Genomic DNA, 12,324 nt, shown 5'->3' with positions numbered 1-12,324 from the left:
CAATCTCACTTATTTTAATTTTATTATTATAATAATTAATTTCATTACTATCATTATTATAGCGTTTTCACTGTTTAAAAGTGTCGTTGTGGCACTAGATCCAATCTTTAGCTTTGGTAAGACATTTGCTTGTGAAAGCACCCAAAGCTAAAATTGCAAAAAGTTTTAAGTGGCAAATGGACTATGAAACATAGCCTAACAATAACTTTATATGTATATGTTTTACTAAAATTTCTTTGTCCCATTGTACAATGTTTCAAGCTACATTAACGCATGTTTAAATGAAGTTTGTTAGTACTTATAATGTTTATTTTTAAACCTTTTTGAACAATGTCAACAAGTGCTTGCTTTGGTCCCATGATCATTATTATGTGTCCTTTATCATGTTTATAGGAATGTTTTATTGTGTAGAAGAAATGTGTCTTCTCATAGATTTTCATTTTTCCAACTTTGGGCTAAAAAAAAATTGTTGTTTTGCTTATGATTGATCATCTAAGAGCCTAATACAAGTAATTAAAAAAAAGTTAATTAGGTTTATAGTTCGAATTTTAACATTTATAATCTACATATTTTTTAAAAAATAATCCCTTATCTCAATTTTAATAATCATGTTTTTAAAATCTTAAAAAGATTGAAGGTTAATTTGGGTTATAAAAAATTATTTATAAGTATTTGTTTTCTTAGTCATAATGTCTCTAGTTGTCTTTTCTCGTATTTTTATTTATTTTTAAATTATGATTTTTTATATAAAAAAAATATCATATCTCTAATTTTAGAAGGGTTTTATATTGAATTACAAAGCTTAAGAAAAATGTAAAATAAAACAAAACCTTAATGGAGCAAATTAGATCTTTGTTAGAGTTGGTGGTGGTTAATGAAGTGAATCAATTGATTATAATTTTTGTTAGATTTTATAATTTAAAATACGATATAATAATATAATATAAATATGATATAAAAATAAAATATGAAAATAATATAATTTAAAATTTTTACAAATAACTATATATAAATTTAATAAAATCAAAAAATATATTTCATATTTTTATGTCGATATATATTATGATATGTAATTTTTATATAAAATACGATATAAATATATAGATTTTAATATTTTGTACGATACAAATATACAAATTATTATATCTAATTTTTGTTATCACTTTTTTTACTTTCTATACTTTCCTATATTTCCTATATTTGGGTGGAGCAGATAATGGAGAAGAGCTTAACATTTTGAGCTTGGGACATGAATATTTGTGAAGTAAATTTCCATTGAATAAACCACCTTTAATATTCTATTGAAAATGGTAAGTAAAGCAAAATTTTTCCGTTTTCCTTTTTCTCATACCAACTATAGTACAAATATATATGAATCAAAATCCAAATTCACATGTACATAAAGTAAGGCCTCATTTGAATTCTCCAACATTCTAACTGTGATGGAATTTAGTCAAAAAGTTGGCCTCAATTGCATGTTGAAGTGCGTTTGAATTAGATATGTGAATTGGTAAGATACGGTAAGGGTAGATATTTTTTATTTTTATTATTAAAATTTTATATTATATTTATCTCTGTATTTATATTCAATGAATATTTTAAATTTATCTTTATTTTTATCTAATGAATATTTAAAGGATATGGATAATCATCATATCTATAATTTAAAAAAAAATTAAAAACTAAAATTTATTTTTATAGTTTTTATTTCGTATATTTAAATATTTTTTTATAAATATGTATTAATATATTTTTTTAATAAAAAATTTATTAATTTTAATTAATTTAAAATAATAATTTATATTATTTAATAAAAATTTTATTTATTAAAAATATATAAATATATATAAAATATAAATACGTGACGGGTGCTATATTATTTATCTTTAATTTTATATCTAATAAAAATTTAAAATTATATTTATTTTTATACTCATAATGTAATATCTATTTTCATCTCCATTAAGATAAAAAATCAAACTCTATATTATATAGGAATAAAATTAATATCCCTAATTTAGATAACATTTTGAGTGCAATTGAAATCATTATGTGGATAAAGTAGAGATTAAAAGGAAATGATTAAGCGATTCATTGATTTTTAGGACAGTTGGTTTTTTTTTTTTTTTTTTATAAAAAATATTCGATCATTTTTAGTATAAAATTTAAAAAAAGGAGATTTTTTTAATTATAATAATTTTTTTTTTATGAAAATGCAATTTTTTATTTTTAGATTTAGTAATTGATTATCTTTAAACGAAAAATTTATTATCATACTCAATTTTATAATTATTGTTACGTTTACATTTATATATTTTTTTAAAATTAATTTTAATTTTATTATTATAATAAATAATTTCATCATAATTATTATTTTTAATTTTATCAAAATTAATTTTATTATCTATTTAAATAACTTTAAAATATCTATTACACCTAAATTTTACGAGCAAAACACAACCAAAGTTTTTTTTTTTTTTTTTTTTAATTAAAAAAAAGTGGAGAAAGCAAAAGTATGATCCTTGTAGATAATAACAATGATTGCATTGACAAATTGGGTTACCTTTTGAATTTTTATCCACCTTTCAAAGTAAAACAAAAAAAAAAAAAAACAAATAGAAAAATAAAAATCAATTATTAAAAGCTTAAATAAAATTTAAATTAAAAGAAAATGACAAGCCAAGACAATGAGACAAGCCCCAGACCCCAGATCCAATGTAACAGGTCAAACTCTGTCCCTCTCTTCTTCTTACGTAAACGAGAATCAATACTCGAATTTTGTTAAGATAAAATTTAAATTTAAATTAATTATAATTATATTGAATTTAAATAATTTGATTTATTAAATGAATTGAGTTAAAATATTTTAATATTTTATTTAAATAATTTGTAAGTTTAATCAAAAATTTAAATTTTAATATAATTTTATTACTTTAATTAAAAATTATTATTTTATTTATATATGTGAATTCAAATTTAAATTCGTATTTAAATATATAATTAAATTTAAAATTAAATAAAATAATCAAACTTACTTTTATTAAATAAATTTAACTAATTTAATTTTACATTAAATTAAAATTAAATTTAAAAATTAAAATTAAATCAAACTTAAATTAAATTTCAAACAATAAATTTTTAATTATATCTATTCGCCGGTACACTCAACTCTCTCCCGACATTATTTATTTATTTTTTAATTTAATTTAATTTAAGACAACCCAAAAAACAAAATTAAAACAATGAAAAACATTTTAATCTGAATTTACTTATATACCCCTCCACCATTTTTCTGACGGAAATAAAAAATAACTCCATTTGGATTCTCTTCTCTTACTGTCTTGTCTTTTGTTAGTTCTTTTGGTAATGGTAATGGAGGAACAAACATTAGCTTCTTCTTCTTCAGGTGCTGCTGTGACTACTCAGCACGATCTATCGGGTTTGGTTGGTTCTGGTGGAGCTCGGTACAAGATGGTGGCTCCGGCTAAGCTACCGATCTCAAGGTCGGCTTGTATTACCATCCCACCTGGGCTTAGTCCTTCTTCTTTCTTGGAGTCTCCTGTTCTTCTTTCAGATGTTAAGGTTAGAGCTTTTTTTAAAAAGTTTTTTGTGGTTGGATCGGTTTTGGGTTATGTTTGTTTCCTGAGAAAATAGAGGAAAGTTGGCTACTTCTTGACAATTCACTGGTGAAATTGAATTCTTTTCTTTTTTAAGATAAGCCCCAAAATTTTTTTGATTGACTGAAGAATCTAGCAATGTGAGGTTCAAAGCTTTGATTTTTATTTTTTTCATAGGAGCTTTTGGTGGGGAATTTTTCTTTTTCTTTTTCTTTTCTTTTTGGTTTGGTTGGCTAGGATTTTGAATGATGTGATTGGATTTAATTTTCAGCTAAAGAGATGCTTAAGGGAAAAAAAAAAAAAAGGTTACTATATTTGTTTGCTTTTATTTTTGGATTCTTTAAAATGCTTGATTTTAAATTTGAAGCGGTTCATGATGTTTAGGGCCTTAAAGAAAAAAGATTCTGACGCCTGGTTATTGGAATTACTAGATAAATTATGAAATATGGCCTCTTAGTGTCCATGGATTTGTATATTGTAGAAGTGAGGAATAAGGCTTTTCTAATTTTTTTTAGTTTGTTGTAAATATAAAATCTTGATTTTTTTTTTATATTTTTATATTTATTTTAATGCCAATGTTGTTTTTCCACATAATGAATCTTCCACTTGTGATTGTGGGAATTGTGGCCTTTTATAATTTTTGGTGTATGTTCTTGTTTTAACGGTGAGGACGAATTAGGGAGCTGTCCAATTTGTGCAATGTAGAATATGGAACAGATGCTAGTTGTGAGGTGGAGTGGATCGATGGATTGATGCTTCTTTAAAGGCATTTGTTTGATTTAGATCAAAGGATGTATGTTTGTTTAATGCGTGGTGCAACGAGGTAATGGAAAGTGGAAAGTTAGTGGGTCAAGGTGAAGCAAAGAGACGTCATTTCCTGTGATTTAATGGAGGATATGACATTACATAGAGTTGAATTTGCAAAAGGGATGTGGGTGGTGAAGCATAAGGAGTTGAGTAGGAGGTTCTACAGACTTGTTTTCCATATCAAGTGTAGGGTTAACTTGAAGTACATAAATATTTATTGAATGGATTTTGCTTTTACTCTCCTTTAGTTGGTTTGTTTGGGAATCTTCTGCTTTCCACCTCATTATTTTAAGTTATTTTTGGCATTAAATAGACCTGATAGAATTAGTTTGTTTAATCACTAGCTGAGTTTGAACTTTATTTACGTTTTCATGCTGATGAGAATAATAGCTGGAAGTTTACCAGTTGTTGCTTGACATTGAATGCAAGCGGAGCAGTTTTTTGTAGAACTATACTGAGAGTAATTTGTTGTTTTTCTTCTTGTTCTTCCAGGCGGAGCCTTCTCCAACTACTGGTTCTCTCATTAAATGTCAAGCAGTGCACGCCTCTGTTGCTTCTAGTACATATTCGGCAACTGATATGTGTTCTATCGCATTTGATGAAAGAAATCCCAGCTGCTTTGAGTTTAGACCCCATCCTAGATCAAATATGGTAATTTCCTTATAAATGTTAATGAAAATTTTGAGATTGAAATTTAAATAATATTTTCCTTTTCTGTTTCTTTTGCCCCTTTGAGCTACTGTTGTTAATGTACAATCATTTTATATTTCACTACAGCCATAGTTATATGATTCGATTATCATCTAGAATCCTGATTTCATGTGAATACACTTCTGCATCAATTTCTACTCTGCCATAAACCCTGCAATAGGTAGCTTATGTATTACGTAACCAGTAGAGGCATCGTGCCAGAGGACCTCATAGGCACATCTAAACTTAGCAACCTGCTCTTTCTTCTGTCTCTCTATAAATTATTCAATACTGACATTCTTATCTAACTGATTTATGTTCTGCTGGTTGAAAGATATAGTTGTCTAAAGGTTTTTGCTTTGTCAAGGCTCCTGCAGATTTTAACCATCAAAGAAGTGAACAATCTCTGAAGATCCAAGGTCAATACCAGACTATATCATTCAATTCATCAGCTTCAGTTAAGAAAGAGATGGCAGGCTCCTCAAATGAGTTGAGTCTCTCAGTACCTGTTCATGCAGCTACTTCTATGGTTAGTGCTGCTGCTGAAGTTGATGTAGATGAATTAAACCAGACAGGGAACCCAAATAGTGGGATACAGTTAGGGCAGTCTGATCATGGAGGAGGTGGTCCATCGGTGCCATCTGATGATGGATACAACTGGAGAAAGTATGGACAGAAACATGTTAAAGGAAGTGAATTTCCACGCAGTTATTACAAATGTACACATCCAAATTGTGAAGTCAAAAAGCTATTCGAGCGATCTCATGATGGACTGATTACAGAGATAATATACAAAGGTACACACGATCATCCTAAACCTCAACCAAGCCGCCGATGTTCTTTGGGTAATATCATGTCTGGCCAAGAAGAAAGATCCGACAAGGTCTCATCTATGACTGGTAGAGATGGTAAGGAAAAAAAAAACTACAAATTCAGTTTTTTTAAGCACATTTTTACTTATGAATTAATCCTTTCTTTTCCCCATTTTAGACAAGCCTTCCAGCATGTATGGCCAGATGGCTCATAGTATTGAGCCAAATAGTACTGCAGATGTAACTTCTGTCACAGCTAATGATGATAATGTAGATGAGGTTGATGATGATGATCCATTCTCCAAGCGAAGGTATTGTTATTGTTCAATAGAGGCTTTAACTTTTTCCTCCCTGGTTTTGTCTGCTTGCTAAGTGATGTTATCAAACTATGAGCAGGAAAATGGATGGTGGGGTTGATATCACGCCTGTGGTGAAGCCAATCCGGGAACCACGCGTTGTTGTTCAGACTCTGAGTGAAGTTGACATACTGGATGATGGATATCGATGGCGCAAATATGGGCAAAAAGTAGTGAGAGGAAATCCTAATCCTAGGTACATATCATTAAATCAATGATGATTGAATTAGAATGTTGTAAATTACGAGTCATATCTTTTAATAAGCTCATCCATTTCAACATATAGCTTTTTAAACACTATATTGTTGGGCATAAAACTCCATTGGAAGCATGTTGATTTTTGTGCTTTTCATAAATTAGGATAGTTTGTAGGATCTTCCATTCGGTTTATGTCAAGCATTATTTGTGTTTGTTGTTTTGCATATAGATTTGTTGCATGCAAACTTCAATGCACATACTTTGGTATGGTATGTGCATAACTACTCATCACCATAGTCTTATTATTTTGTTTTATTATGGTTTTTTTCATTATTTTATGATGTCCTATTTTCTGCTTACTTTTTATGTAGGAGTTATTATAAGTGCACAAATGCTGGTTGCCCTGTTAGAAAACACGTTGAGAGGGCATCTCATGATCCAAAAGCTGTTATAACAACGTATGAGGGAAAACACAATCATGATGTACCTACTGCAAGGACCAGTAGTCATGATACAGCAGGAGCAGTAGCTATGAGTGGGCCATCAAGGATTAGATCAGAAGAAAATGATGCCGTTAGCCTTGATCTTGGAGTTGGGATTAGGTCTGCTCCTGAAAATAGTTCGAATGACCATCAGCAATTGCATTCTGAGCTGGTGCAAAGCCATGGTGGTTCTAGTTTCAAATTGGTTCAAGCAACTCCAATGACAGCATATTATGGTGTTCTAAATGGTGGCATGAGTCAGTACATATCTAGAGAAAATCCAAGTGAAAGTCGAGTTGAAATTACACCCCTAAATCATTCTTATGCATTTCCAAGGAGCATGGGGAAGATACTAACAGGTCCATGAATCTGTTAACAATGAAGGTGACAAGAAATAAAACATGGACAGGATTTCTCTTTTCCAACTTTTTTGGCTGGTAAAAGAAAAGGTTAGAGCCGTGTTCCGAATAATATGGAATTTTCTCTCTCTCTCTCTCTATATATATATATATAAATCAGTTTACTATTTGAGCTGATCTTGTTAACTGGACTACAAACTGCCTTTCGTTGCCAATCACTGTTTGTATTAACTTCAGAGTTTGTACAAACGTGGAACTGATACATGTATTATTTTCTTACAGGAAACTGTTGTAAAACATGCTCTTGAAATGGAATTTGTTATAATATATGTTTTCCATCTTGTCTCAGCTTCTTAGAGAACTTTCTGATTAGTATAGTCAGTGACAGATCCAAGATTTTTCAGGATTTTTTTTTCGGAAGTGTCTACTTATAATTTATATAAAAAACTGTTGATGAATTTATCAATTTTGTTTACGGAAAAACAATTTTCACGGGAAAAAATTTTGAGGGTGTTTACGGAACCATAAACCCCGTAGTAAAAAGGTGGATCCGGCCCGAGTATAGTGTATACCTGTATTTTTCTTGACCATTGCCTCTCAGATAATGTGCCTCAAATCAAAGTTTTGCTTACACGTTTTGATGAATGATTCTCATACATTATGTAAAAAAATGATTGCTAGAGGCTTGTTTGAGAACTTGAGATGAGCAAGTGATTGACCAAACGTGAAGAATCCAAGTTCAAGAAGATTGACCTTTGTTGTCCAGATTGTTGATTCAAGGGAGAGATTCAATTTGCGGACAACTTGTTCCTGTTGCTTGGATACAAAAGGACAGAACAAGCTATAATTTCTCGTTTGGGGATGCATCAGCCACTTGTTTTTGGTGCATGTGAATTGTGAACCATTCTGGAAAGAATATTTTATAACAAAATAAAATAAAAAAAAACATATTTAATACTTTTCACATTTTGTAATCTGCTAGTCTTTATGTGAGTGTCTAGATGACCTTTTTATCCCTTCACAACCAGAGTTACCCTAATGCCACAATGGAAGATCAAAGGGTCCTGAGAAAAGCCTATGAGCAACATAAGAGACATCCAAGAAGCATGGTAGATGGAAAGGAGCTGTTACTATTTTATAGCACTACAATGGCCTGCTGCAACAGAAAACTGAAGCAAGTGCCCGAGCTTTTTGTAAAGATACCAGTTGTGAAGCCTGCAGATAATTCATTCAAGATTCTGCCATGGAATTTACCATGAAAAATGGGATTAGATTGAGTACAGCACTGCATGGTTTCTTTCAAGTTAAAGAAGCTAAAGATCTCTGTAATAGTTTGCAGGGTTATTGCTGGGAGGATTGCCAATACCATTGATGGGGTATCCGAGAAGTGTCACTTGATTTGACTTGAAAGACCTCAGTTCAACTTAGAACGTCTGATTGAACAAAATTCCCGTGCTATCTTCCCTGTTTTGTCATAGTTTTCAATTGAAATGTGAACATTTTCAGCCAAATGGACCCACATGGAAAACAAGTATGATTGACTGATAAGTCCACTAATGTAAACACACTAGAGTGGAAAACGCGTATGCAAAGACAAGCTGCAATACTAAAAGTTAACCACTAGCATTCAATTGTACAAAGGCCTTGTTCATAGCATTCCTGAAAAGGATGTTCTTATCAAACAAAAGCTAATCTTCAGAAGATCTGATGTGTATGCCATAAAGGAAAAAGGAAAAGAAACGTTTTCAAATGAAGGTTCTATCGACACTGTGATAGCAGCTATTGTTTGGTTATTATCTCCATGCACAAGAAGTGACTATAGGTCGATTCATCCAGCCAAGATAAAGAACTCCATCTTTCTCTTCGAGTGTATACTTATCATAATAGCTTTGCAGCAGAGCTTTGATGGTGGCGTTGACAAATGAGCTTAATGGACAGGGTGTAAAGCCGGCCATAATAAACCTTGATCTCCACTTGCCCATAAATTCATGACGTTCTACTCTCTCAGGCCCTTCACATGCTATAATGTTGACAATCTCCCGGGCCAGACAGTGCTGTTCGACATTGATCCGCTCCTTGTGCTCTCTTGGCAGACTAACATCAATTGATTCAAAGATAGCCAAATAATAATTCAATGTCTCTAGGAAACGGGGAAAGAACGGGGCAGTATTCGTATTCGCTTCTTGCTCCATAACTGTCACCACCTTCGGAGACAAACTCTTCACCATCCTCAACAGCCTGTCCCGATGATTCTGAGTGCTCACACTTTCATCTGGCATGTGGTGCAGGATCATGGGAAAATTCACAGCAATGGCTTCACCAGGTTGAATTCCAAGGTTTTCTGGTTGAACATCCGTACCATAAATAGCAGCAGCATGAAACTCAAAGGGTACGTTACATGACTCAGCAAGCTTGCTTAGTCTCTGCCCCACTATTTGAAGTCCTCCTCCTCTGGCATAAGCTGATGAAGGATCATCAATGCCTGTAATACGAATGCTTGGCGGTCCTCCTGGTCGAGCAGCAAGAGCATGGATTAGGGTCAACCATTGGCCTCCTTGTGAAATCTGAAAATCAATTATATGGACTCTATTTTCGTCTTTCATGGCATCAGCAATTGCCCCATTTGCTGACATATACCCAAACTTGAAATAAGGGCAGATTTCATAGAGAATGTGCATGTATGAAAGCAGTTCAGCACTGGCAGGCTCTTTGCATTTTAGGGATTTGTAGATAGAACTTCCAGAAGAGGCCAACCTTGCAACAAGCCCTTCCAACATATAGGCTCCTAAACGTTGTATTGGTTCACCCGAAACCGACACCATTTGACGTAATTGTGTCATCAAGCAGTCAGCCGTATTCATATCATTATTTTCTATAGCTTTAGCACAAACACAAAGCAGTTCTTTCAGGTCCCCTCTGGCGATCATCTGATCCATCATGTATTTCCACCTCCCTGCTTCTATGGAGACTCCAGTGGCTCCACCAGATGCAGTGATAGCATGAATGCCAAAATTTTCTGATTCAGTTCCTAGCAAAGCAGTTTCCAATTGTCTTATCATGTGCCTCAAGTCATGCTCATTATCTGTTACACAAGAACCACTTACTGGTGAACCACTTGTATTGTCTGGGTAATGATGCAGGTCTGATGGGTACGAGTAGTTTGGCTGTGAAACAGGACTGCCATTGGGTGAGAAACTGGCTGTAGAAGAAGAATTCTGCATACCAGACAATGATTCAAGGGTGCAGTATTGTTCCAAATTTTGAACTGAATGGTGCACACCATTGCTGCCATCATCAGAGCATGACTGGAACAGATCTAAGCTCTGGTTGGGAGGCCAACAATCCGGCTCCAGCTCTTGCACTGGCTGGTCAACGTACATGCTTGTAATTTTATGTTTCAGAGACATTTGCATTGGACAAACTTCTTTGATTTAATGCTACCAATTGACAGACAACAACAGAAAGAAACACTCGAAAACCTTTCTGATAAAAAGGCCTATGAATTAAACCGACGGAGCTGTTGTTATGAATATGTTACATCATCCTGCCATTTCCCAAACTGCTGCTTGGCACGAATAACATATCAATGAGATGATGTTTTCTGCATAGAAGGTCGACAAAAACATTAGGCATATTTATGATGGAAAAACCAGAAACTATAAATTAAGAAACACCATCTTTTCATTTATTTCAGCAGAACTGTAGATCAGTGATAGGATGTCATGCAAAACACTCAGTCATACCTCCATAGTTTCTATTCCATCCCACCCCACTTTCCTCTCTTTTCACCTCATTTGCAATTTTTCCCCTCCTTTTATACTTCCTATGACGGTAAACATTGAATCGCTTGTAAAAAGATTGATGATTGTTTAGCAACATCAAACAAGAAAAGAAAAAGATGCACAAAATGAAAAAACAAATGGGAAGGAGCATATGAAGTATATTGAATTTTCCTAAAAGATTCTCACTAATGGTGAAGAGAACTATTGAATATGTAAGCACATAACGTGGAAGATCCTACATGTACCAACAATCTAGCATGTGTGCCATGGACGTAAGATGGCAACGGAAAAATTTTCTGCCCAAGAGTAAATGTAGATCATACTTGGAAAGCTTGACAAGGTGAACAAAGACATGGCTTTAGAGACAAAGGCAGTTCACTTTCATAGCCAACAACTAACATAGTCCGTGCAGAAGATTTTATGAATGAAAAGGTAGGTAGTTTGGGGTAGGCAGGGATAGTGCAAGATAGGTAAAAATTTTCCACCAAAATAGTAAAGGCTAAAACTGAACCCAGAACTTAACTCAGTTAATTCATGCAGCCACTCTTAGCAAGGCTGGGGTTTGAATCCCAGCACTTGCAATCCCTTCCTCTTTCCCTAGGTGGCGGCGTCCTTTGTACCAAAAAATAAAAAAAAGAAAGGGCTAAAAATGATAATAGCTAGAATCCACCTTCAGTTCAAACCACAGAAAATCTTCAGATAAAAATATGATTCATTAATACCTTTCTTAAACATGTATTTTAGCAAACAAAATAGCACAAAGACCAAATATCAGCAAGCAATTAACCTGGAAAAGCTTTATATACGAATTTTAAAGAAAAAAAAGCAGTTTATTCATTGAAAAGACAGAAATCATCATAGATTCATGCAACCAAGCTTTTTCAGTAAAAAAGAGGCAAAAAATTTGCAGAATCTGTTTTCAATCATTCTATGCTAACATAGGAAAGCAAAGCTATTGCCTTTTGAAGTAGGGGATCAAAACAATGGGAAAAAAGAGAAAAAAAATAGAACTTTCTGAACTTAAGAACAACAAATTTTGCTGCAATAAAACACAAACAAGCAAACATTTCATCATACAGGACCAAGCTATACCTTTTGCAAACTAATATATATTAGGTCAAAGAAGAAAAAAAAAGCAGAAACTTGGCCATAAAATTCAGCCGAAAAAGCTACTTCTTCATCACTTTATCAGCAAAAGGAAGTCATTTCAGACCTGAAATA

General features: G+C 32.6%; 1 protein-coding gene and 1 pseudogene across 8 annotated transcripts in view; one reads left to right on the top strand and one right to left on the bottom strand.

Moving 5' to 3' along the window:
* The first annotated feature begins 3,299 nt into the window (after positions 1-3,299).
* LOC111288386 (putative WRKY transcription factor 20) lies at positions 3,300-7,669 on the top strand. Of its 3 annotated transcripts, XR_002690092.2 has the most exons (7): positions 3,300-3,582; positions 4,917-5,075; positions 5,482-6,022; positions 6,105-6,237; positions 6,323-6,478; positions 6,852-7,411; positions 7,604-7,669. XR_002690092.2 is itself a non-coding variant. In XM_022879266.2 (6 exons), the coding sequence occupies exons 1-6, from the start codon at positions 3,367-3,369 to the stop codon at positions 7,327-7,329; spliced, it is 1,683 nt and encodes a 560-aa protein (XP_022735001.2). In that variant the 5' UTR covers positions 3,307-3,366; the 3' UTR covers positions 7,330-7,465. The 3 variants fall into 3 exon arrangements, 2 of the variants coding, with proteins under 2 accessions (XP_022735001.2, XP_089615578.1); XM_022879266.2 differs by lacking the exon at positions 7,604-7,669 and having other exon boundaries at positions 3,307-3,582; positions 6,852-7,465; XM_089759452.1 differs by lacking the exons at positions 3,300-3,582; positions 7,604-7,669 and having other exon boundaries at positions 4,938-5,075; positions 5,492-6,022; positions 6,852-7,465.
* Positions 7,670-8,832: 1,163 nt separating this feature from the next.
* Positions 8,833-12,324, bottom strand: part of LOC111288387 (scarecrow-like transcription factor PAT1 pseudogene) — a 61,350-nt pseudogene continuing 57,858 nt past the window's right edge. Inside the window, exons 2-3 of one of the 5 annotated variants that reach the window (XR_016341511.1) lie at positions 12,196-12,316; positions 8,921-10,922 (exon numbers count right to left, since the gene is read on the bottom strand). The product of XR_016341511.1 is annotated as a scarecrow-like transcription factor PAT1 pseudogene, transcript variant X2 (transcript). Of the gene's footprint in view, positions 10,923-11,064; positions 12,317-12,324 lie in introns of those variants that run through there. The other 4 variants (XR_016341512.1, XR_016341513.1, XR_016341510.1 and 1 more) reach the window with 4 other exon arrangements.

The sequence above is a fragment of the Durio zibethinus genome, chromosome 4 (assembly GCF_047325235.1).
Source record: "Durio zibethinus cultivar Kanyao isolate XHJ-2024 chromosome 4, ASM4732523v1, whole genome shotgun sequence".
Taxonomy (NCBI): Eukaryota; Viridiplantae; Streptophyta; class Magnoliopsida; order Malvales; family Malvaceae; genus Durio; species Durio zibethinus.
Note: the sequence above shows the minus strand (reverse complement) of the source record. Positions and strands in the feature narration are given on the sequence as shown.